The sequence below is a fragment of the Schistocerca americana genome, chromosome 7 (assembly GCF_021461395.2).
Source record: "Schistocerca americana isolate TAMUIC-IGC-003095 chromosome 7, iqSchAmer2.1, whole genome shotgun sequence".
Taxonomy (NCBI): domain Eukaryota; kingdom Metazoa; phylum Arthropoda; class Insecta; order Orthoptera; family Acrididae; genus Schistocerca; species Schistocerca americana.
Genome location: NC_060125.1, coordinates 519,362,787 through 519,389,358, shown reverse-complemented (window position 1 = coordinate 519,389,358; position 26,572 = coordinate 519,362,787). Strand labels below are relative to the sequence as shown.

The following is a 26,572-nucleotide window of genomic DNA, read 5'->3' as shown; positions in this document are numbered from 1 at the left end:
TATATATTTTATTCTTGACAGCAAACTGGATGCATGAGATGCTAGGCAGATTGCATAATAGTTATTGCATTTATCTGCCCCTGCTATCTTCAGGATCCTGTGAATATACGTTTTTGAAGGCATGGTGGTATACATCTCCAGACTCGTAGATTCAACAAACCAACTTGAACAGTTGTATGATTGCCTCTTCCCCACAGTTATTTTAGAAATTCCAAAGGAATGTTATCTATGCCTTCTGTATTATTTAATCACACTACAGATTCTGACTCTAATATTGCATCCAATATGTCATCCATATCAACTCCCACTTATTCTTCTATCATTAGATCATTCCTTCACCATGTAGCAGCCTTCAGTGTATTCCTTTCCACTTATCAACTCTCTCCTTTGCATTTAACATGGAAATTCCTCTTGCACTTTTAATGTTGATATGTCTGCTTCTGTCTTCACCAAAGGTTGTTGTGACTTGCCTACATGCTGAATCATGTCCTTCCGGCAACCATATATTTTTCAGTTTCTTCACATTTTCCCTGCTGCCATTTCATCTTGGCTTTCCAGCAGTTCCTATTTATTTCATTCCTAAGGGACTTATTGCTGTATTCTTATATTTCCCTAAATGTTTCTGTACTTTTCCTTTTTTAATCAGTTGAAGTATTTTTTTCCTGTTACCCAAGATTTCTTTGCTGTTAATTTCTTTGTAAGTATATTGCTCCATCCAACTTCTCTGATCGCCCGTTTTAGAGATGCCCATTCTTCTTCAGCTGTACTACCTGCTGTGGTATTCATCATTTTACTATTGTCTGCCTTGATAGCTGAGTGATCAGTGCGGTGCAACACCAAACGAAGGAGCCCGGGTTTGATTCCCTGGTGGGTTGGAGATTTTCTCCACTCAGGGACTGGGTGTTGTGTTGTCTTCATCATCATATCATCCCAATTGACATGTAAGTGAATTTAACTGCTGTCTTCTTCAGTACTGCCGAAGTGGCATCAACTAAAAAGACTTGCAGCTAGTGACCGATCTACCTGACAGGGGGTCCTAGCTACACAACATTTCATTTCATTTTGCTGTACTATCTACAGCCTTGTTAAACTTCAAATGCACCTCATCATCCCTCAGTACTTCACATTAATTATTCTGAGCGATTCTCTTAAACTTCAACCTACTCTTCAGCATTACTGTTTGTAGTCTGAGTCTACTCCTGGATATGCCATACAGTACAATATCTGATTTTGGAATCTCTACCTGTCCTTCCCCTACAACAGCATTCCAGTCCTCCAAGATTTTTAGATTTACACCTCCCTTTACATAATGAATTATATGTTCTGTATCCTCATATACTTTTTGTTTCTCTGTGTTTTGTTTGTGACACTGGCATGTGTATCTGGACTATTGTTGTTGGTCCTGATGAGAGTAATCCTATCGCAGTATTGTTCAACGTAACTCTCTCTCTCTCTCTCTCTCTCTCTCTCTCTCTCTCTCTCTCTCTCTCTCTCTGACCTGCCTTTTTTACTCATAACAAATCCTACTCCTGTTATAGTATTTTCTGCTGCGGTTGATGTTAGCCTATATTTCGCTGACCAGAAATCCTTCTCTTCTTTCCATTTCACTTCACCAACCCACCACTATGTCTGTATTAGGCTTTTGAGTTTCCATTTTCAGACATTCTAATTTCCCTACCACATTACATGCTGACTCATATATTATTACCCTTTTGTTGGTTAATGAATCTTTATCTCAAGGTTGGAACGGGGGACTATGTGAAATCATTTGCCAGTGAAGAGGTAATCATGACTTTTTTCAGTTACATTCCACATGTCCTGTGGGTACACATTGTGTCTCTTCAATCCAATGGTTTCCAATGTGTTGTGCATCATCGTGCCATTGACCATTGGTGATTCTTGCTGCTTTTAGATGCAATTTCCCACTCCAAGGAGGAGAGGAAGCCCGTAACCTCCTTCCATTCCTCCAGCCTCTTTGACAAGGCCATTGGCAGAAGATTGGTATTTTCACTTGTGATGGTATTAATAAGCTCACTGTTTTACATGGTTAAATCTGTAAGATGCTACAGTATTCGGTTTCACTATTTGTTCCTTGTGGTCATACAGTGCATTGACAATGGATCACAGTTTAATATTTTATCAGGGACTGTCCATGAGTGTATATAGATTTTGATTTCTTCCTTACTTACGTAGCTCAACAAAATAACTTTGATCCAAACGTAGGAGAAAACTATACGAGAAAATTCTTAAACCTGAATCCCCTAAGATCCACAACAACATGAAATTAATGAAAGAAATACCCACAAAAAAAGTTCAAATACATACCACAAACTTAGGCTACATAGGACACATGTCCTCTGAACTAAACACTGTACTAAAGAAGACAGCAGTTAAATTCACTTACAAAACCAGACACAATCTCAACACATTAATCCATTCTGATAAAGCAAAACCATCACTACACACACAATCAGGCATATATAAAATAAATTATAAAAACTGTGATAAATTCTAAGTTGGAAAGACAGGCAGAAATTTTGAAATTAGCTACAGAAAACACACAAGAATTAGTGACAGAAATCAATCCACATTCTTCAACCATTTAAAAACAGAAAATCACGAAGCTGATCAAATAACAAACGCAATGAAAATCTTACGTATAAAACCAATGGGGTTTAAAATGAACGAATTGGAAGAAATGGATCACAGTTTGTTTGAAGTGAGAGGAATGGGACAGATAGCCATGCACTCTTGGTCATACATATAGGAATTGGATTTTTTAGGAATGACATATGTCCTACTGTTGTTAGTGTTGCAGTTGTGGGCCCCATAATTTGATGGAACAATCAACTTTTGCAACATTGTGCACTCACTTTCATATTTCTTAAAGGTCCCAAATCCCATTATCAAGTATCTTGATTGAGATTGGTTTGCATACTGCAATACTGGACTTGCATTCAGAGCACAGCAGTGCAAATCCCTATCTGACCATTAGGTTTTTTGTGGTTTCCCAAATGTGGGGGAGGTTCCTATAAAAAATATTTCCTTCCCCTATCCAAGCTTGTGTTCCATCTCTAATCATTGATGGACACCAAGGCCTAATCTGACTTCTTTCCTGACTTACATACTGCATAGTTTTATTTTGAATATGATTTAGAATTACACATAATGTTAAATTATTGTGATTTTTTTATTCTTTTTGCAGGTAGTGGAGGTTGGAATCCTTTCAAGCTCTATTGTTATCGTTGTGTTTCTACTCACCCAGGGTGTGGGGACAAATTTAATTGGTTATGGTACTGGGGTGAAATTTGCCCAGAACCTAATGATGTGTGTGTAAAGCTAATAGAAAGAAAAGGAGGTTAGTAATTAATATAATTTATTTATTTTGTAATGTGCAGTGTACTTTAAACGTAGTTTGTCATTACAATGGCCTCGTAGGTATAAATTTGTTGCAGTGTGGTTCACTTTTGTGTGGAAAGTTCAAAATATCTGAACACAAAATTTTTTTGTGTATGTTTAAACATTGAAAGTCCAGGATGCAATAACAACAATATTATGAAAAGGGAGGATTGCTAATCTCCAATTAGAGGAGATGTTGAGCGTCACAGACAACCACAACAAAAAAAGTGCTATATATTTTAGCTGTTGGCCAAGAGGCCTTCTTCTGAAGTAGAAAGCACACCACATTCACCCAAGCTTAACTTGCGCCTGTGCGCGCGCGCTAACGATCGCAATTCGTGTGCGATCCCTTCTGTGTGAACTGGAGTCCTTCCCTTTACCACCTCCCATCCAGGTCTGTCTGCATACACCTCCATGGTGTACACCAAGGCCACACATTCGTCTGGACCTTTCGCATGACCCTAAGAACTCAGTTACTCCTGCTGCTCTCCACTGTCACTTCCTCTCAATTCTTTATGTGTTCGGGGGCTCTGAAGTGGTTTACACTGGTGGCTCGATAACTGATGGTCATGTTGGCTTCACCTACATCCACAGAGGCCATTTTGAACAATATTCCTTGCCCGATGGTTGCAGTGTATTCACTGCAGAGCTGGTGGCCATCTCTTGTGTACTTCAGTATATCCTTTCATGCCCCAGGCAATCATTTCTTCTGTGTACTGACTCCTTGGGCAGTCTACAAGGTATTGACCAGTGCTACCCTCGCCATCCTTTGGTAGCGTCCATTCAGGAGCCCACCTATGCCCAGGGCCAGTCCCGTCATTCAGTGGTGTCGGCATCCCAGGCAATGAACTTGCTGACAGGCTGGCCAAACAGGCTATGCGGAAACCGCTTCTGGAGATGGACATCTCTGAACCTGCACTGCATTCAGACTTATGACATAGGGTTTTTTGGCTTTGGGAGACGGCATGGCATAACAGTACATACAACAAACTGTGTTTCATTAAGGAGGCTACGAATGTGTGACAGTCTTCCATGCGAGCCTCTTGCAGGGAATCAGTTGTCCTCTGCTGGCTCCGTATTGGCCACGCATGGGCGACCCACGGTTACCTGCTGCTCCGTGAAGACCTGCCTGAATGTTGATGCGGCGCCCGGTAGACAGGGCTCATATTCTGGTGCACTGTCCCACTTTGGCTGGCCAGCGACGAAATCTTGGGTTACCTGGCCAGCGACGAAATCTTGGGTTACCGGATTCGTTCCCACTAATTTTATCTGACAACACCTCATCGGCTGATTTTGTTTTACATTTTATTCGTGAGGGTGGGTTTTATCATTTGATCTATGTTTTAGCTCATGTCCTTTGTCCCTCTGTGTCCTCCATCCTAGTGCTTGTAGGGTGGAGGTTTTAATGTGTTGCAGAGTGGCTGGCTTCTCCTTTTTTATTCTCGTGGTCAGCTGGCCGTGGTAATCTGCTTTGTTTTTTTTTTTTTTAATCTCTTCATCCTGTTTCTTGCATTTCCGTGGTTTTCTTGTCCTCTTCTGTCCATTTACATGTTTGTTGCCCTTCATCATTCTTGTGATTTTTCCTTTCATTCCATTTTGAGTTGTCAGTCTCATTTGTTTTATTCTCACACTTGTGGCATTGTTTTATTCAGGATAAGGGATTGATGTCCTCGCAGTTTGGTCCCTTTCCCCCTCCTTTAATTGAACCAACCAACCAATCGTGACAGAAGCCCAAACAACAGGGGACTGATGTACTAGGACATGTATTGAAACTATGAAATTGTGTATTGATAGTTGCTAGGCACTAACCAGAATCTAGATTTATTTAATAAAGCCTGCAAGGAAAGGAGATCTGATTGCTGTGCTCCATTATTTTATAAGTTAATCATACATATTTCTATAACACTGTTACTGTTGAATTAATTTGAGATATGTGCTGTTTAGACTACACTTAAGGATCTTTTCTACATAATTGTCACTAACTTTCTAATTTATGGGTCTGAGTATGAAGTTTTCCTTAATAATAACGTAAGTACTTGTAGGTTCCTTTAATTTTAATATCATCGGAGTAGCCCGTAGTGCTTGCTGAGAGTGAATGCTTCTTGAATTCATTGCCTGCAAAAGTCTTTCCACCCAGTAATATCTTCAAATTTTGTTATAACTGTAAATCACTCATCGCAAGCCCTGGATTATATGATAGATTTGCCAAAATATCCCAAAGAACTTTGGCATGCCAGTGCACTATGCACAGTATATGCCATGTATTTTAAATAGCTCACAGATTTTACATTGTTTGACAGTAAGCATCAGCTGTGATAGTGCATCCTCATTACAAAAGATGAACAGGGAGTGGTCCTTTCTCTTCCAATAAACTGTGGCCACAGTTACTCAGTTTGAAATTCAAGATATGAATTTTCTTCAAGGCTTGTTATCTTTATCACTGATTGTTACTTATTTTCAAGTTTGTGGTAAGCTACAAAAGTTTCATCAGCATCACAGTGGATGCAGGAAATTCTTTCATCATTAAAAATAACATCTTCTATGGCAATAGATTACATCATTTACCAATTATTATTCTTCAGCATTTTTACTCCATTGCCAGGATCTTCTACAGAAGTTCAAACAGAATGATTTTTTTTTTTTTTTTTTACTATGTCATGAAATCTTGTAGAGCTACATACATTGTTTTCTTGTTTTTCATGGTGTGTTATAGCCATTGAATTTCATAATGATAATCAGTCAGCATTTTCACTACTCTACCACTGCTGAAACCCCCCCTCTGTCCTCTCCTCCCAGTTATTGTCATCACTGGTTACAGATAACCCACCTTCTTTCATCATCATTAATGTCACTTCTATACCTACATCTACATATATAGTCTGCAAACCACTATGAGGTGCATGGCAGACAGTGTTGGCATAACAATAGTGTAAACTCTAGTGCTCTTGTAAGTGGAATGCTGTGACATGCTGCACATTTTTAACTGCCCCTGAATGAAGTGGCCATGTAGATCAAGAACAGAAATAGAACATGCTAATATTTTGTACATTAGCTGTTCACAATATTTCTCGGGCAGTGTTCGTAAAACTACTTTCCCCATTCCCCTTGGTGTTGTTATTTTCTACAGCAGTGACTGTTGATTTGTTGCCTGCTGTTTCATTACCAGATGATAATGCTTATTCTTTGTTGAAATCTATGCTGTTTCCTCACTCGTCACAGTCTCTCTTCTCTAGTGGTCCTCAAACGCTTTTTGATCTTAATAGGTGGCTTGAAAAACCTTCTAATGCCACAGTACTAAAATCTAATAACATATCTGAAGAATCAAGTTGCCCATTTGGTATAGTGGTTAGTGTTTATGTCTAATAACACCGATGTTCTGCATTTGATTCCAGGCAACCACATATCTCTCTCTCTCTCTCTCTCTCTCTCGTAACACTGATGTTCCGCATTTGATTACAGGCAACCACATCTCTCTCTCTCTCTCTCTCTCTCTCTCTCTCTCTCTCTCTCTCTCCTGGTGGAGTTGTGTGGAAAGAAGTCCACTCAGTCTTGCGAGGCCAACTGAAAAGCCACTAGACAATAAAAATATCAAAATTGATGTGCAAGTCACATAAGTAATGTTACATTGAATGGCTTGCTCCAGGCAAGGAAACACATGACCTTTATTTATTGAAGGCAAAAGCATCAGCTTTTATTTTTTCAAGTTAGAGAGTAAGGTGCTTGATGTATTAAGACTGCGGATCTTATTCTTTGGATGATTTCAGATCAGTACTGTAGGATTTATGGAAGAAGGTTGGTGCACATTAATTAATGCCAGTAGTTCAGCTTTCCTTGTCTTTGTGTGTTTTATTTATTTATTTTGGATATTTCTACATGATAGTCTGAAGTTTGCCTGTTATAGTCATAGATGAAAAGTGACCATGAAACGAAACTCTGCGTTCACAACAAGGAATTGTTACCTGGTGCTGCTGTTTGACGGTACTCATCAGACATGTCACTTTGCAAACATTTATTCACAGCACATTCTGTATGAAAAATAAATAAACCACTGGTTAGTTTAATTATTATGCTTCATTGTTTTGTAAAAAAAAAAAAAAATGTGTGTTTTCTCATCCAAATATAATAAGTCATTCAATTAGGGTTAAAGAAGAAGAAGTCAAATATCATAATGGAACAGTTTCTCTCAGAGTGTCTTTGCTAACCTGTAAAGTCCAGTTCTGTGCAACAATATAGCGGTGAAGTTTTTGCAGAAGCTGTTTTCTTTGTATTGCTCATAGTATCACAGAAATTGCTTTCTAATAATTCATTTAGCTGTATCACCTGTGAAATATATATTGTGTGAATTTTACTTGTTCTGCATTGGGGTAGGTACTTGAATCCTACTCCACTCAGCTGTTGCTTTTGCTGCTAATAAATGAATGTCATTTTGCCTGGTGCAAACCTTTCGGCAATGCTAATTCAGAGACTTGTGTGTCAGTTTCACTGCTTTTACATTAGAGTAGCTTTTCAATTGGCCTCTTAAGGCTGACAGGACCTCCTTCCAGAAAAAAACTGAAGTGGTCACCAAATTCACTAACACCTAGATCCTGTGGCAAGTTTCAATTTGTCATTGAGATACTAGCATTTACTATTGTGGCATTAGAGGGCTTCAAAAGCCATGTAACAAGTCCAAAAAGTGTGTGATGGCTACTGCAGGAGAGTACTCTGACAGATGAGGAAAATGAAAATATAATAAAATTGGTCAATTTCATGTTCCTTGTTCTGTAGTTTGCATACCATTGATTTTAAGTTTTGCTTGCCAGTATTTGTTTGCACATTCCATCACCTATAACACCTTTTTTGTACTTATTGCCAGTAAAATGTTAAAAGCAACTTGTTGCAGCATCCCACAAAAGTATTTTCCCTGGTCACTTTTCAAGATCACTTTTCACACTCACACTGCAGGAATCCATTTTGACTTCCTGATTAATACACCCTCCTATTGTTTACTACCATTCTCCTCATGGGGCTTGTCTCCAATATGTAATGTAATGTTGGCTTTGGCTTTTGACTTGTTTTGGAGATATGTCTTTTTCCCTTTCAAACTAATCTTTGTTGATTGCTCACAACAGATTTTACTCCTCTAAGGTCACTATCAATTCTCCTGTCCTCTGTGACAACAAGAAGAAGGGTTGCACTTTGTCAGTGGCTTATGTTTTAAGATTTTCTTTACTATAATGTTTTCCAGAATCTTGTTATTATCTGCCCCACTGGGTGCTTCAACAGTGAGAACAGTGTTCACCTTCCTTGTACATGTGTCATACCTCAGTTTCAAGCCATACAAGTTTGATTCTTTTAATCTCTGCTTGATTACCTTGCTGTGTTTGTTATCATTATGTTTAAGTAATAAAATTGCATTTTTTATTTTTATCTGAGTGGCGATTTGTTTACACTTCTACAGTTCAGGCGATAATCGTTCTTGAGTTCTATTGCTCTAACCACAATAGGAGCAATAGGATGCAACAGACCACTGTCACTCTGTAACACTGGAGTACACATTATTGCACTATTATTTGTACAGACGTTCTGATTAATTTATACCACATGTCATGCTTATTATTCTCTCTCTCTCTCTCTCTCTCTCTCTCTCTCTGTGTGTGTGTGTGTGTGTGTGTGTGTGTGTGTGTGTGTGTGTGTGATTAATTGTTTGAAAATTTCACATACTGCATTTTACACCCTGAATAATTAACTACATGCCACATTCCCAGACTGAGACAATATTGCTGCTCATCTCACATTGTAGTAATATGGTCTAACATCATAAATGTTAAATGTCAAGATTTGCAGCCACAGTGCAGATAAAGAGTGGTGATGGCTCACATTTTTCAACTCCAGTTTGTGGCTGTGAGTACAGCGAACAGTACTCCTTATTCTTATAAGCAGAAATTACTAGCGTCTGGCACTCACTCATATTGAGATATAATTTCAATTAAATAATTTTTATTTACCATAATACTCAGGTAGTTGATTGTATGTGTGGCTATCTTGTGAATGTGAGATTCACACCTTGTGGGATTTTACCATATTGTGGTATCTACCTCTTGTAAGACAGGAAATAGCAGTGGTGCTAAGTATGAAAAAATAATTTAACTTCCATTTTTACTTTCTTTGTAACACTCAGCTCCCATTCTCCAGAAATTAGAGAGAAAAGTTTGTTACTAACACTGCTTGCCACTTACTGTGACTATAGTTTGTGGTTGTTCACAGGCCGTCTGTAGTTGGTATGTGGGCACTGCTTTGTCAATGTTGCTTTAGATTGTGACATGTTTTTATGTTGTCAGTTAGTAGTCCCTACCTGTTTTCATTTCTATCTGTGTTTCTATTTTTAATGCAAAATAGCAATAATGTTTATTTGAAATCTGTGCTTTCACAGTCGAGACTGTAATCACAAGAGATTGTCTTAGCTCACTGCGAAGTTTTCGAACTGACATTCCTGCTGATCATTATGAAGGGTGCCGTCCAGCTACAGTGGATGTCCGCTTGGCAAATTATGTCAACAACTCCATAAAAGAACTTGATGTCAAACGGTAAGTAGCTGCATTGTCAAATTCTGGTTGTGACTGTACTGTCTGTTAATAGTCAGGCACATTAATTTTTCTTGCACTAGAAAACATTAAACATCTTACATAAAAGTTTTAGACCACTAACATAACTTGCATACTTTGTGTGTTTTAGGTAAGAAAAAAATATTTCTCAATACTCTTCTGACCACAGGAAGCTGCCATGTACAGCAGCCTGTGTAGTGGAGGCAGTAGTAAACATGGGTTCTCACTGAACTTCAGTAGAGCTCATTACGAGCGAGTGGGATACTACTGCTTGTACACAATGTTCGGTCTGTCTTGAAGGTCGTAGCAACTTAGACTATGCACGCAAACTCACTATATGACATGAAGAGTTGTCAATGAGGGAAGTTGTCTGCTGAATTGGCATGTGTCACTGTGACACCAGTTGAACATCAAGCACCATCATGAGACACTAAAGATTGAAGTACCTCAAAGAGAACTGCATATTGTCTTTTGGAAGGAAGTGTTGACCCAGACATTACCCAACCATCTCCAAACAAACCTCTTTGGTCTTTAGGTATCCATTACGAATGACAGTACAATGTCCAAACCCCCCTAGCGTGTGATCTACGAAAAAAGTTTGTAAGGGATTTCCTGGAATGGAACTTGGATCAGTGGTGTTAGGTTTCACTTGACAAATGAGTGCAGGATTACTGTGATACCTGGACGTAGTTATAGAAAAGAGTGGAGATGACCAGGTACCATTGCACTTTTCAGGTATTCCACAGGTTTCACCAGGAAGAGGGGCCAGTGTTATGTACAGTCGGCAGATGCCTCTCATCTCTCTCAAGCCTAATTTGAGTGCTGTGCAGTATTGAGACGATATCATCCAACCTGTTGTCCAACTCTACAGTCAGCATTTAGGCAGTGGGTTTCTCTTTCAAATCAATAATGCTTGAGCATACTGTGCTCAATATGTGAACCTCTTCCTCTAGGGGGCATTAATCAACCAAATGGAATAACCTTCAGTATCTGCTGACAAGAACCCATTTAAGAATGCTTGGGACTAGTTGATACTTGCAAAGTGCCAGTGTAGGAATGCTTCTCACATTGGATGTCCTCAGGAAGGCCTCAATCAAAGAGTGCGGCAGATTCAAGCAGCAATGCCTCAGTCATCTTATGAGCAAGATGCCAAGAAGGATCCAAGCACAGTACAGAGCACAAGGTGGAGCAACATGGTATTAAATGTTACCCACCAGATTATGATTTCATAGACATGCAACGGTGCACAGTTTTAAACAGAGTACCTTTGTTTTAGTTAGCTTTTTTTTCTTTTTTTCCCATTAGGTTTACTTTCTCAATTTTCCCTCCTATATAATCTAAGCCCACACATGTTTGTAGGTATGCAGATGGTGCAAAACCTTTTGAGCACAAGCATTATGACCTCATTTATTTCACATGTGTCACATATATAAGAAATAGTTTCATTTTATATTGTAGATAGTATTTTACAGTCTGTTGTTTCAATCAAGTCAAACCACCTAGCTGTCTTTACAATTTTTCTACCTTTCATGGTATGAGTTGCTACGATAGCATCTAGCAAATCTTGTAGTTTTCTTAACAGGCCCACATTGTGAAACAAATTTGTTATCTGCTTGCACTTTTGACACTCCATTCACAACAAAATCACTTAGTTTATCTGCATCTTACTGCTGAAGAGCTGTGATTAAATTTGTGGCTTATGAAATCAGCATTGGAGATTAAATAAAGACATACCTACAACACACAATAGGCATGCCAGCTTCCCGTATTCGCTTGTCACCATGCTTTTCTGTGCTGTCAGACAAGTTAGGTGATTCTTTCATTACTATTTAAAAACCTTGTGATGAATGTTAAGTTTCTTGCCCATTGGTTCAGTAAGCTTTCTGTGACACACAAGAAGCTTTTCCTAGTTATTGAATCATGTTGATGATTATATGATCTTGCTACAAATAAAAATATATTGAGGCACACAGATTAATGACAGCAAACTTAATAAACTCCACATTTGTTCCATAAGATGCCCATCTCAGTTTCCACTCTTCATTATTCCTCTCCATTGAATGCATCAATTCTTTCATGAAAATGTTATAATTTTTTATTACAGCTTAAAATTCTAATACTTGGATGGCCATTGTAGAGTTTTCGTCACAGAAGGCAGCACTTGTAGTTTCCAGTGTTATAAATGCAAAGTAAAAAATGGTTAATGAAAGGAAATGTGTGTGTGTGTGTGTGTGTGTGTGTGTGTGTTTGTGATTCAGGTATGTTGTGTAGATCATTCAGTGAAGATAAACAATTGCACTTTACATTTGATAACTGTTAATCATATGTGTTTAGGATTAATTATTGATTGTTCATTATTGCACACATAAGTTCAGAATATCTTTGCTGCCCAGTACTACAGTAAAGTTTGTAAGTACTGATATCATATTGTTGGTAATTAGGTTTATGCGCAGGAAGCACTGCTCATTTTCGTAATATTATGGAAGGATCTCAATGATACAGCCAAAAATATCTTGATAATAATTCATGTTTATGTGTACTGTGAGTAAACAACACTTCCACTTTTTAGCAAATACAGTAACTTTCTATAAAAATATTTTCATCAGTTCTCCACAATACTGAAACCTCACTGCAATAAGACATTAGTAGAAACATTAACTGTTTCTGCATAATATGATTTATGGCACTGTCCAACTGCTCACACTTTTCCCGACCCAAGCTGATTGCCCAGCATCCGTGCTGGCGACAGTAACTAACTACAGCAACAGTGTCTCCAATCAGATTGCCAGCACCAGCATGCTACTCAAATATTTGAATACTGCATAAGATGCAGTGATGATACACTCACAATGTTAGTTTGAAGTAAGTATTTTCAAAGAGTGTTGATCATTTCACATCCAGTTGTCTTGAGTTTTGGTATACAGCTGCATCGCCATTTGTTCACATCTGAGACTGTTGTTTTTCTTTCAATGTTTATGCAGGTATGGGTAGCTGTTTCATTGTAAATAATTTAAAGAGTGGGGGTAACAACTCACCAGTTAGTTGAGATGCCGAGATATTGATAGGATCCTAAACAAGACTGAGAATGTCCTGCTTTCAGATTAATTCTTCTTAGAGCTACAGAGTACACACGTGTACACTTTTATGACTACATTGTCCCAGCTGAATGATTAGTGCCGGCACTGCAGTTCAATTGAATTGAGGGTATGTATCATGAAGGTAAAACAAAGACCAAGTGTGGAAAGAAAGGTTGGGGAGGTGTTGCTGATGGCAGGGAGGGAGAGGCAGCAGCTGTATGGATTGTGTATATGGCACTGGTGAACTCATTCTAGCTGCAGGCAGGGGAGATATGTGCATCAAACAGTGACATGGAGTCTTGGAATGAGAGAGTGAAATAGAACAGAGAAAGAGGGAGACTGAAGAGGAGAACATGATGGCGGGATAAGTGAAGACCACAAGGAAATGACCCACAAGGAGCAGGATTCAAATAGTGATGAACAAGGATATTCTTTAGGTTGGGCAAACCCCAGATCACTACTTTGGGTGATGTACACTATGTGATCAAAAGTATCTGGTCACCTGGCTGAAAATGATTTACAAGTTCGTGGCGCCCTCCATCAGTATACTGGAATTCAATGTGGTGTTTGGCCCACCCTTAGCCTTGATGACAGCTCTCACCCTTAGCCTTGATGACAGCTTCCACTCTCGCAGGCATACATTCAGTCAGGTGCTGGAAGGTGTCTTGGGGAATGCCAGCTCATTCTTCATGGAGTAATGCACTGAGGTGAGGTATCAATGTCAGTCGGTGAGGCCTGGCATGAATTTGGCGTCCCAAAACATCCCAGAGGTGTTCTATAGGATTCAGGTGAGAAATCTGTACAGGCCAGTCCATTACAGGATGTTATTGGCGTGTAACCACTCCCCCACAGACCGTGCTTTATGAACAGGTTCTTGATCATGTTGAAAGATGCAATCGCCATTTCCGAATTACTCTTCAACAATGGGAAGCAAGAAGGTGCTTAAAACATCAATGTAGGCCTGTGCTGTGATAGTGCCACACAAAACAAGGGATGCAAGTCCCCTCCATGAAAAACATTACCATACCATAACACCAAAGTCTCCGAATTTTACTGTTGACCTATACACGCTGGCAGATGGCGTTGACTGGGCATTTGCCATACCCACACCCTGCCATCGGATCGCCACATTGTGTACCGTGATTCGTCACTCCACACAACATTTTTCCACTGTTCAATCGTCCAATGTTTATGCTTCGTACACCAAGTGAGGCATCATTTGGCATTTACCAGCGTGATGTGTGGCTTATGAAGAGCCACTCAACCACGAAATCCAAGTTTTTCACCTCCTGTCTAACTGTCATAATACTTGCAGTGAATCCTGATGCAGTTTGAAATTCATGCGTGACGATCTGGATAGATGTCTACCAATTACACATTATGAGTCTCTTCAACTGTCGGCGGTCTCTGTCAGTCAGCAGACAAGGTCGGCCTGTACGCTTTTGTTCTGTAAGTGTTCCTTCACATTTCCACTTCACTATCACATTGGAACAGTGGACCTAGGGATGTTCAGGAGTATGGATATCTCATGTACAGACATATGACACAAGTGACACCAAATCACCTGACCATGTTTGAAGTCTGTCAGTTTCGCGGAGCACCCCATTCTGCTCTTTTACAATGTCTAATGGCAACAGAGGTCGCTGGCAGCACAACATACCTAATGTGAAAATTATATTTTTTTGGGGGGTGTCTGGATACTTTTGATCACATATTGTATGTAGGTATTTGGATAAGATATCCCTCATCTCAGGCCATGTCAATAGGTAATCACAGTGCTGGTGAAGGATTTGGTTGACGTTCCAATGCCAGGGTGATACTGGGTGATGGGAGATGTGCTCATTGATGGCAGGTTAACAGTTTTACTGGTGTCAAGAGGAGCAGATGGCACAGGAGATATGTTTATGGATAAGCTGGATAAGATACTATCTATCAGTAAATGTTCTGGTAAGCTGACAACTCCTGCTTTCTGCTGCAGATGTGTCACCTATTCACGAGACTGTAAGGAAAAGACTTTGTGATATGGAACAGTTGACAGCTGTCAAATTGGAGGTATTGTTAGTGGTTGGTGAACTTGATATGGACGAACATATTTATGGAGCTATCTGAGAGGTGGAGATCAAAGTCTGGGAAGGTGGCATGTTGTGTTGAGAAGCACCACATGAAACAGATTTCAGAGCAAGTGTTGGGGTTATGGAGCAAAGAACAAAAGTTGCCTCTGCCATGAGATCCTGTGACTGGACAGGCTGGACTGGCTGCTTCTTCAACAGGGTCGGAGCAGGCACATGGGGTGAGGGGTTTACTAGTATTGGGAGTTCCAATGTTAGGCCTGTTATGGAGCCCCATATGCAGATAGCGTCCAGGGCTGGAAAGAAAGCCGATATGCACTCGGTATGTCTACTGGGGGTCCTCATCAGAGATGTGGAAGCAGCCTTGCCTGTAGCTATCGAGCATGTGGGGTGCCGTCATCTGCATGTTGTGGCTCACATTGGCACCAGCGATGTATGTAGCATGGGTTTTGAGGTGATCCTCAGTTCATATAGACAGCTAACAGAGGTGGTGAAGACTGCTGGAGCTAAGTGGAGGGTCTCAACCAAAGGCTTCATCGACTCTGTGACGGTCTTGGCTGCAGATTTATAGACCTGCCTTATCATGTGGGGATTTAAAGGACTCCACTTGATAGGTCAGGGATGCACTACACAAAGGAAGCAGCTACTTGGATAGCAGAGTACTTATGGAGTGCACATGAGGGTTTTTTAGGCTAGGCAATAGCTTGAAGTGTTCTGATGAACACTCGCCAGTTGATGTGCAGCAACGTAAGTCAAACATCGTTCAGAATGAAGACACTTCGACTGTCTGTCTTAAACATTCAAAGTATTCATAAAAAAGTTACCGAATTTACTGCCTTCAAAGAAAGTTCTTGCGCTCTGATTATTCTTGGGACTGAGATCTGGATGATACCCGAACTGGAAAGCTGAGATATTTAATGAATCATGGAACGTATATCGAAAAGACAGATTAGAGGACATAGAAAGGGGAGTATTCATTGCAGTTGACTAAAATATTGTCTCTCTTGAGGTCGAAGTTGATTGTGACAGCGAAGTCATCTGCTCACATATAACAGGTGTAGGTAAAACCATGTTAATTGTTGAATGTTTTTACCGACCACCAAAGTCAGCTGTGGCAGTTCTAGAGTCATTCAAAGAAAGTCTTTGATCAGTAGTGCATAAATACCCAGATCATACTAATAGGAGGCGACTTTAACCTGCCATGTATAGACTGGGGTGTCTATGGAGTCATTGCAGCGGGGGGGGGGGGGGGGGGGTGTATAGGGTACAGAGACAGTCATGTGAAATAACTTGGAACATGTTTTCTGAAAACTGCCTTGAGCAGCTAGCTCAGCATCCCACACACGATAGAAATATGTTTGACCTTGTAGCTACAAATAGGCCAGACATTATCGACAATGTCAGTATAGAAATGGGGATTAGCACTAATAGTGTCATTATAGCAACTATGTTTACAAAAGGTAATAAAGCAATCAATAAGGCTAGGAGAGTGTTTCTGCTAGATAGAGCAGATAAGCAGTTATTAACATCTCACTTAAACAGGAATTGGTGTCACTTAGTTCCAATTAGATGGATGTAGAGAATAGAAGCTTTCAAACTATGGTGCTACAGAAGATTGCTGAAGATTAGATGGGTAGATCACATAGCTAATGAGGAGCTATTGAATAGAATTGTGGAAAAGAGGAGCTTGTGGCACAACTTGACGAGAAGAAGGGAGCGGTTGGTAGGACATGTTCTGAGACATCGAGGGATCACCAATTTAGTATTGGAGGGCAGCGTGGAGGGTAAAAATCATAGAGGGTGACCAAGAGATGAATACACTAAGCAGATTCAGAAGGATGTAGGCTGCATAAGTACTGGGAGATGAAGAAGCTTGCACAGGATAGAGTAGCATGGAGAGCTGCATCAAACCAGTCTGAGGATTGAAGACCACAACAACAACAACAGAGGAATTATGGGCAGAGTTTAAGCAGATTTTAAATTGTATGTGCGTAATAAGTGGATATGGATGGAAAAGACGCACCATGGCTTAATAACAAAATTCAGCAGATGCTGAGGAAGTAGAGGCAGTTGCACCCTCGGTTCAAAAGGCAATGCGTAAATAATAACAAGCAAAGGTTAATTGAGCTTTGTGCATCTGTGAAAAGATCTATGTGCAAAGCATACAACAACTGCCACCATCACACCTTAGCAAAAGATTTGGCAGAGAACCTGAGAAAATTCTGGTTGTACATAAAATCACTAAGTGGATTAAGGCTTCCATTCAGTCCCACGTTGACCAGTTTGGTGTGGCAGTTGAAGATAGCAAAACAAAAGCCAAAGTTTTAAATTTCGCATTCAAGAATTCGTTTGCACAGGAGTATCATATAAATATACCGTCATCTGACCATAGGACAACCTCCCATTTGGACGACATAGTAATAAGTGTACCTCGTGTAGGATTTGAAAGCAAATAAGTCACCAGGTCCAGATGGAATCCCACGTCGATTTTGGTTCAAATGGCTCTGAGCACTATGGGACTCAACTGCTGAGGCCATTAGTCCCCTAGAACTTAGAACTAGTTAAACCTAACTAACCTAAGGACATCACAAACATCCATGCCCGAGGCAGGATTCGAACCTGCGACCGTAGCGGTCTTGCGGTTCCAGACTGCAGCGCCTTTAACCGCACGGCCACTTCGGCCGGCTCCACGTCGATTTTGCAAAGAGTACTCTACAGCATTGGCCCCTTACCTAGCTTGCATTTATTGTGACTCTCTCACCCAGTGCAAAGTCCCAAGCAACTGGAAAAAAGCACAAGTGACTCCAGTATACAAGGAAAGTAAAAGAACAGCCCCACAAAATTACAGACAAACATCCCTAACTTCTGTTTGCTGCAGAATCCTTGAACATATTGTGAGTTCGAATATAATACACTTTCGTGAGACTGAGAAGCTTATGTGTAGAAATCAGCATGGTTTTAGAAACTGTCACTCCTGTGAAACTCAGCTTACCCTTTTATACTGAGAACTGTGGATAAAAGTCAACAGGCAGATTCCATATTTCTCGATTCCCAGAAAGTATTTGACATGGTACCCCATTGCAGGTTGTTATTGAAGGTACAAACATATGGAATAAGTTTACAGATATGTGAGTGGCTGGAAGACTTCTTAACTAATAGAACCCAGTATGTTGTCCACGATGGCAAGTGTTCATCAGAGACAAGGGTATTGTCAGGAGTGCCCCAAGGAAGTGTGATAGGACCACTGTTGTTCTCTGTCTACATAAATGATTTGGCTGACAGGGTGAGCAGCAATCTGCAGTTGTTTATGGATGATGCCTTGGTGTGCGGTAAGGTGGCAACATTGAGTGACTGTAGGAAGATACAAGATGAGATAGACAAAATTTCCAGTTGGTGTGATGAATAGTAGCTACCGCTAAATGTGGAAAAATGTAAGTTAATCGAATGATCTGGGCTTGACGTTGCAAAGCGATATGATGTGAAACGAGCATGTGAGAACTGTGGTAGGGAAGGTGAAGGGTCGACTTCAGTTTATTGGGAGAATTTTAGGAAAGAGTGATTCACCTGTGAAGGTGATCGCATGTAGGGCACTGGTGCAACCTTTTCTTGATTATTGCTTGAGTGTTTGGGATCCAAACCAGATCAGACTGTAGGAAGATATCGAAGCAATTTAGAGGCAGGCTGCTAGATTTGTTACCGGTATGTTTGATTAACACGTAAGTGTTATGGAGATTCTTTGGGAACTCAAATGGGAATCCGTGGAGGGGATGTGAAGTTCTTTTTGAGAAACAGTATTAAGAAAATTTGGGAAACCAGCATTTGAAGCTGACTGCCAGATGATTCTAATTCCGCCAACATACGTTGCACGTAAGGACCACAAAGATAAGGTGCGAGAAATTAGGGCTCATACGGAGACATACAGACAGTCTTTTTCCCTTGCTTTATTTGTGAATGGAACAGGAAATGAAATGACAAGTAGTGGTACAGGGTACCCTCTGCCATGCACTGTACAGTGACCTTTGGAGGATCTGTGTGGATGTAGATGTGTTGTCAATGAATCTGACCCGGCCAAGGGGTTCTAGGTGTTGACTGGATAGGAAGGATTCCTCCAGATGGCCCATAAATAAGTTAGCATAGAATGATGTCATGTGAATACCCATAGCAGTACCACATATTTGTTTATAGATTTGGCCTTCAAAAGTTAATTGTCAGTCAGAATGTGGTCCTCTAGGATGATCTGGAAAGAGGTGATGGGTTTGGTCTCAGAAGGATGTTGGGAAAGGTAGCATGCCGTGACCACAAGGCCATGGGTATGAGAGATGTTGGTGCATAAGCGCTTCGCAGCCATAGTGCCCAACAAAGAATCTGGTGGTAATGGAACATCAACGAAAGTAGTATTTCCCGCCCACCCAGTCTACAGAATATCCGTGGCCATTACTATTCCGATCCTACACCCCATGGGCTATTCCCTTGTGGCTGACACAGATGTAAGACCTGTCCCATACATTCATCCACCACCTCCTACAGCAGACCAGTTGCAGGCATTTCCCACCCTATAAAAGGCAGGGCCATGTGTGAACCTAACCATGTTATGTATCATAATATTTCTGGTGGGAAAAATATGTAAAATAAGGGAGCACAACCACTTGCCTATAGAGAATTGGTGTGTGACACACAGAAACATGTAATAGAAACATCTAACACTAACTTTCGAGCTCTTGCTCTTCTTGTAGTAGGAGTACACATGCAAACATTCATGCTTATGGTAGGCAAAACTGCTTCCGGAGTGTGTCAAATCGAAAACTTGTCCATGTAGTCGCCAAACAAGCCGCACACCACAATACAAATGACTTCAACAGCTGCTTCACTATGCTAGCTATTTGGATTCTTCCTTTGAGCTCTAGTTTCTCTGAGCTACACAGGTGGCAATCATCTCTCAAGCATATCTTACGGCAATCTTCCAGGCCTAAACCTCTGCTAACCTGTTGCCCACTGCCTTGCCCTGATCTTTTCCATTCCCTCTTATGTCCACACCACTCCTTCCCATGAAGATCATGAACTACCATTGCCTACCACTCTTCTTCCCCGAGTTCACATGGGCAGTCTCTTCCTTCCTCCCCCTCCTCCTTTCCTCACTGCCCTCCCTCCCCTTTCCCACCCCACTCCCTCTCTCTCTTCCTTCCCTATCTACCCCTTCATTTCTGCCTTCTTCTCCTTTCCTTCCCCCTTGATCTCTCCTCCTCACTCTCTCTGTATCTTATATGCTCTGTCTCCTAATCTTGTTGTGCAGACATTGAGTCACCTGTCGAAAAACCTGCCTTACACTATCCTGCTATGCCTTCCTTGCCCCTCATCATTCCCAGTCCCCTCCCTACCTCCATCTGCTCAGGCAACTACTCTTGATAATTGATAATCGATAATCAGTCTTGCTGCAGCCTTAGGTGTTAGATTTGGGTGTCTGTGTGGTTTTATGTGAATGTGCGTACTTTTCTACTAGAGAAATGGTAAGTGCTCGAAAGCTAGTGTGGATACTGGTTCCTCTTGCACATTTACATGTGGCGTTAGGAATATAGTGCTTTTTACACAGTACAGCACTTTGTAGATGAAATAAAAATTGTCTGGTATGATTGCAGCACACGTTATACAATTTTATGGGGCAAGAATTTGTGAATCTTGTTGTTTTACAGGAACTATTATGATGAGACAACTTGGTGCTTCTGTTACTTTGACAACAGATGCAATGGGGCCCCAGCAGCTACATCTTCGTGCACTACAATCCTGTTTCTCAGCGCTTTCATCTTTTGGCTGCTTCACTGACACAATAAATTCTAATGCTTTTCTGAAAGCATCTTTTATACATTTTTTATTGTACATGCTCCTATACCTAAGAGTATTATGTATCTGGCATTGTTCTGCATTGTGTGAAGAAATGAATATCAGATATTCAAGAAAAGACATAATTTTTAGAAATATAACAAACCATTCTGTATTGCTTTTAGAACTAAGATAACGCCCTAAGTATTCTTAGTGGCTAATGTTAAGATATTGTGAAATATGGTATTAAAGAATCTCAGAATTTGCAATGTGTACCTTCCACATGGAGAAGTGAAATAAAATATTAAAGTATATTGCAACATTACTGCAAAACATAACATTCTGAAGTAAACATGTAAAAGAATTACATGCGATTGTTGAAGGTGTAGTCTTTGTTGCATCAGTGCATATTGTGCCTGAAAATGAATGCTCAGGAGACCAGTATGAATGGTTAAGGTATTTGTAAGAAAAGTGGTACATCATAAATGTTTATTACAGTTAGATAATGAATAATGTACATTATTATTAATATTGCGTATGTATCCGTCCATTTTTAATTCTGTATAATACAAATCAGGTCGTATTTATTGTCCTTTTATAAGATGATGATGTACATGTATGGATGTATGGGCAGTGTTTTGTACTCTATAAAAAATTGCAAAAAATAAAGGTAAGAGTTGATATACTGTCATGAAACAGAGGCAGATTTAGTATATTGTCATAGTGCACTGCAGCCTGCATAGGTAGTGTAACTGAATTTGCATCACATATTTGCACAGTTTGAAAGGAAAAAGGGTTCTCTATCTTAGAATAGAGATAAATTTAGTGAACAGAAGGGATCACATTCAACTGACAATAATGTTAGCAGTGTTATTGAGAAGAAAATACAAGTTATTTAGCTTCTAAAATAGTTCAGTCCTCCAAGACAGGCAAAATTATAAGAGGGAGTGTAGCCAGTTTTTAAAAGTTTAGAGTAGAGTAGAATTAAATTTACATCAGTTCTTTCTCAGTAAATAAGTGTCCTCCTTGATGTGGAATATCAGTTTGCAAGTTTGTGGTCTCTTTTGTGTTTTTCTGCTAAAGATCAGAGTTATCAGTATTGTTTATTGTGGAACATGTTTCCATGTTTTATTTATAAATTTTGTTGAAATCAAACAGAGTTGTAAAATTATGATGTGCATATACATGTAAAAAATTGAATTTATTTGAATTTTAAGGACTTTGTTCTTAATCGCCATATTTTGATTCTATACAAAAGTTATCATTTTTATTGTTACAAAGATTTTAGTGTTTTTCATCATATTGTAAAAATATTACTACCATTTTTACAGAGACATGGTTTTTTATGAACAATGGATTTGATATCAGCTTTTGATACTCCCTTTGACCATATAGTTGAAACTGTGAAACATTGTTTGCAAAGTTGACATTTTAGTGTAATGGCCTCCAGCAATTGAAGTCAAATCAAGTTGTTGCTGTGTACATTCAGAAAAATAGTGCAATGAAGGGAACAATTGCAGGCATTGTTAATGTTAAACTACACTTTGAAAATGTATGACTTTGCATTTAGATCCCTACTTTATACTTGTCTCCGTCCATTATATATAAATACAAATTTTATGAACTGACTACTTGCATACTTCTATATTTTGTTATCATTACATTGTATGTAATCCTCCAGGTAGCAAACTTTTTGTGTTATTAAAGGTTGTTACTTGCCTATTACAAAATTTGTAGAGTGCTGTAGTGATTAATATACAGATAACATGTTAGAAAGTAACTGTTGAAATTACTACGTGAATGAACTGATAATTTATTTGTATTGTCATTTTTGAAATTTGTATGACCATGCAGTTGTCTTAAATTTTACTTACAGAATTGATTATTTAGTTTTGTATTTTTCTGGCTGTGAAAATCACCACTCACAAACCAGTTACTGGAACAGTCATCACAAATTCTCATAGTAGGCTACCACTAAATTATTTTTGAGAAAAGCTTATTTATTAGAACTATCTTCGATTTTACGTGCTGTCTTTTTTTATTTTTTTGCTATTGCCCTTCAACTCATGATGTTATCTTCCATTTCTTCCTCTCAAGTATTAATCATTGCATGCCTTTTACATATAGTGCCACCAGTAGCCTTTGTTACATACAAAAATCCTTTTTGGCTTTTGCTCTTTGACCTTTGAAATATTCTGACCATCAAAACTGACTGCAATGCACACACAGTTTTAGGTCCATTTTAAAGTCTACTGTGAAGAACTGAAGGAGAAAGCTTCACACCACATGCAAACTTCCATTGGAAGTTGTGTGAAGAAATAACTTCAGCCCATGCAGTGTAGTTGTGAGATAAAAGGGTACCTTATTACAAAGGTGAAAGTGACAAAAAGGCACTCATTTGACAACACAAACAGTTGCAATACAGAGTAACTAAACACATGATTGATTAGTGGTTACTACTGCTCTACAGAATTGTAGTAAAGATTAGGTGCCCAAGAGTCTTCCATCAATTGAAACCTAGAGAGTGAATGCATCAAGAAAAAGGGCATGTAATGCAGTTGTGAAAGCCTCCCTTATACTAATGGTATATTGTTTCTTTTCTCTCTTATCTTTTCTGTCTAATAGTTCCTCCTTCTGTGTATTGTCAAAGCACATAACTTTTAACACCTGCACATTGTGCCACTTTTGAATAAATGAACAGTTTAGAAACTCCTAATTGAAATGCTGTTTGATAAGTTTCCTTTCCAAGAGGTTGGTTTTTTTCCCTGCACACAACCCCTTATTTCAGCCATCTGCTGTAAATTTGTTTTTTCATTGCAGAATCCGTGGACTACTAGGGATCACCTTGGCTCCTGTTCCTTGTATTTATTTGTTTATTATTATTTTTATTACATTTACCACATTACATTATTATCTATTGAAAAAAAAAATCTGCTGAAGTAAAATATTTGCACCATGTCAACAAAACAGTTTTTAATTATACTTAAAAGTGTGAAGTAAAAAGAAGTCATCATTACGTAAGGTGACAGGCTAACAAACTGAAGCAGCTGTCAAATTTTGAACTATCAAATTACATATTTTGTAATCACATCCATCACAGAAGTCAGTCTCACAATAGACAGGTATGGAGAAATATATTCTTGGTGACTAGTAACTTGTTTTTCACAGCCAGATTATTTGTGTTTACAGATTACTCAGGTATATGTAGAAATACCTTTTGTAGTATTTTTTTTATTATTTTTACAAGATATGTACCTGGTGATTAGGCAAATGTATGTTCTGCTTGTGGAATGAAGTGCCTTATCTGGAACACTGTCCATAAAAATTAACTTTTGGTCCACATTTTGGGCATTTTGCGAATAATAAAACTTATGTTTTCAACATTCTTTTGTTTTTATTTGTTTTGCTCTTACTTGTATGTAAGTTTTTCTTGTCTTTATATGGTTGTAAGTATTTACTGCACTTCAGACTAAATTCAGTGAGCCTATAGTTTCACATTTTGGTACAAGGTTGTTACAAATTCCATATCATACTTTTGTGCAATATTTGATAATAACTGATTGATTGTAAATACAAAATATAGAGCTTTCAGTGAAATGAATGTTAAATGATAAGTGGTATGTTCCCTCTACAAGGGTCATTCAAAATTAATAAGTTCTATTTATTTTCATGAGACAGCATAGTGACATGGTAAATGGAGCAATATTTCAGCTACATGCTATCATTTTTTTCCAGATAGTCACCACCATTCATTATGCACTTATGCCATTGTGCCAGCAATGAACAAGAGTCTGTAAACCACACTTACAAAAACCTGAACCAGCTAAGGCTAGTTACTGTCTTTCCACTTTTATAACATTATCAGAGTCTGGAAAATGTTGGCAACATAATCCGTGTCTCATAGGTCCTAGGAGATTTGTGATGGTGCTAAATCAGCATTATATGTGATAAAGACATTCCAGCCAAATTTGGCAGTGAATCCCATGGTCACAAAACTATTGTGAGGTTTTGCATTATTGAGCTGCAAGTGGAAATGCATCTTCTTCTGTGGCCTGATTCTGGAAATTTGGGCCTTCAGCCTTGTCAATGATGTCCTTTCGTGTTCTGAAATAGGTTTCTCTAGGCTCCAAGACATCCAAAACGACCACACCTTTCCTATCCCAGAAGACTGTGCAACACCATTTTGCCTGCAGATTGCTGTGCCTTGAACAATTTCTTTGTTGGAGAATTCAAATATTCTCATTTGCAAGCGCACTCTATCAGAATTTAATTAATTTTTAACAGTTGGACTTAATTAGTAGTAGAGCCCACATCCGTATTCACATCTAACAATAACCACATTCCCTTAACCAGTACAACCATAGTAAAGTCATTATTACAAGTATATACCATTTATGACTGGGAAAGTATTGAATAACAATAGCACAAGTTAAGATTCATGACACACACAGATTTATCCTCAAATATCAGTCATATAATTTCTAGCTGTTACATACACGCAAGTCCATTCTTCCTTTCTTTTCCTAAGTGCTTGTCCCATCTTGATATGGGGCCAGCTTTTTCCAGAATTTGTCAAATTTTATTTTATTACTTTACTTTGTTGCCAGGTGTTCTTCTCGGCACCACATTGGCTAGGTAATAAAAAATATGGAAGTTGTGTGTGCACCACCTTTTTATGAATTGCATAAACTGTGTTTATTGTGTTATCAATTTTTTACTGTGTGTGTGTGTAGTATACTCTGTGGCAGAATTTGGGGACCAGCCCAGCATTTGTATAAATGAACATGAGGAACTGCCTAAAAACAACAGTCAAGCTGACCAGTGTACCACCACACAGATTCAATTTGAATCTGACTCTCCTGCCTACCTCACAAGCTATCATGCTGAGTGCTAAACTGCATAAGCAGGTCATATGTGTAAGTCCATTACCAGGAATAATTCTTCCAGTTATATGAAAGGATCAGTGTAAGACTCATTCTGTGTAAATCAAGTGCATTATCATTTCGTCTCTTGCTGTTAACAAACTGTGTTATATCCACATTCATGTTTTCAATGCAACCATGCACCTTGTGTCCACATTCCATACTCAAGAGATTCCTCACTATTGACTCAATACTATCACCTGCAGCAGCCATGCTGCAGTTTAAAGAGAACCAATGATGAAAGAAAGGGTACACCATCCCTGGATTAGGTGATTGGTATGCTTACACATTGCATGGACTGTCTTGTGAATTCTTACTCATGGAGCGACACCATGTCTTGTCTCCAGTGAAAAGGGTGTTAAAAAATTAGTCACCTTCAGCCTCATATTGATCCAGCAGGTATCAACAAATATCCATTCAGTGATAGTTTTGGTCTTGTGTAACTACTCATGTAACCATTTTGCATACATTTTGCTGTAATCAAGATTGCTTAATATCTTGTCTCAGTCATTATAGACAACATTCAGTTGTGCACACAATTCTACGCTTGTAATTTGCTGATCGTCACAGCTGAGTTCGCTGAAATGCTGTTCATTGTGAAGGGTGGCAGTTGAGCAAGGACAACTGTGCCATGGTCTTCCATACACAACCTTTTCACCAGTCCTAAAATGCAGTACCCAACACCTCTCATTGCTCATCTATATTAC

At 39.1% G+C, this 26,572-nt stretch overlaps 1 protein-coding gene across 1 annotated transcript in view; it reads left to right on the top strand.

Annotated features, from left to right (window-relative positions):
* The window catches only part of LOC124622247, a 28,558-nt gene extending 4,232 nt beyond the window's left edge, over positions 1–24,326 (top strand). The window contains exons 2-4 of the mRNA XM_047147903.1: positions 3,206–3,358; positions 9,812–9,965; positions 20,817–24,326. Coding sequence (XP_047003859.1) covers positions 3,206–3,358; positions 9,812–9,965; positions 20,817–20,946 — 437 coding nt within the window. The 3' untranslated portion in view covers positions 20,947–24,326. The remainder of the gene's footprint in view (positions 1–3,205; positions 3,359–9,811; positions 9,966–20,816) is intronic.
* Positions 24,327–26,572: the final 2,246 nt, after the last annotated feature.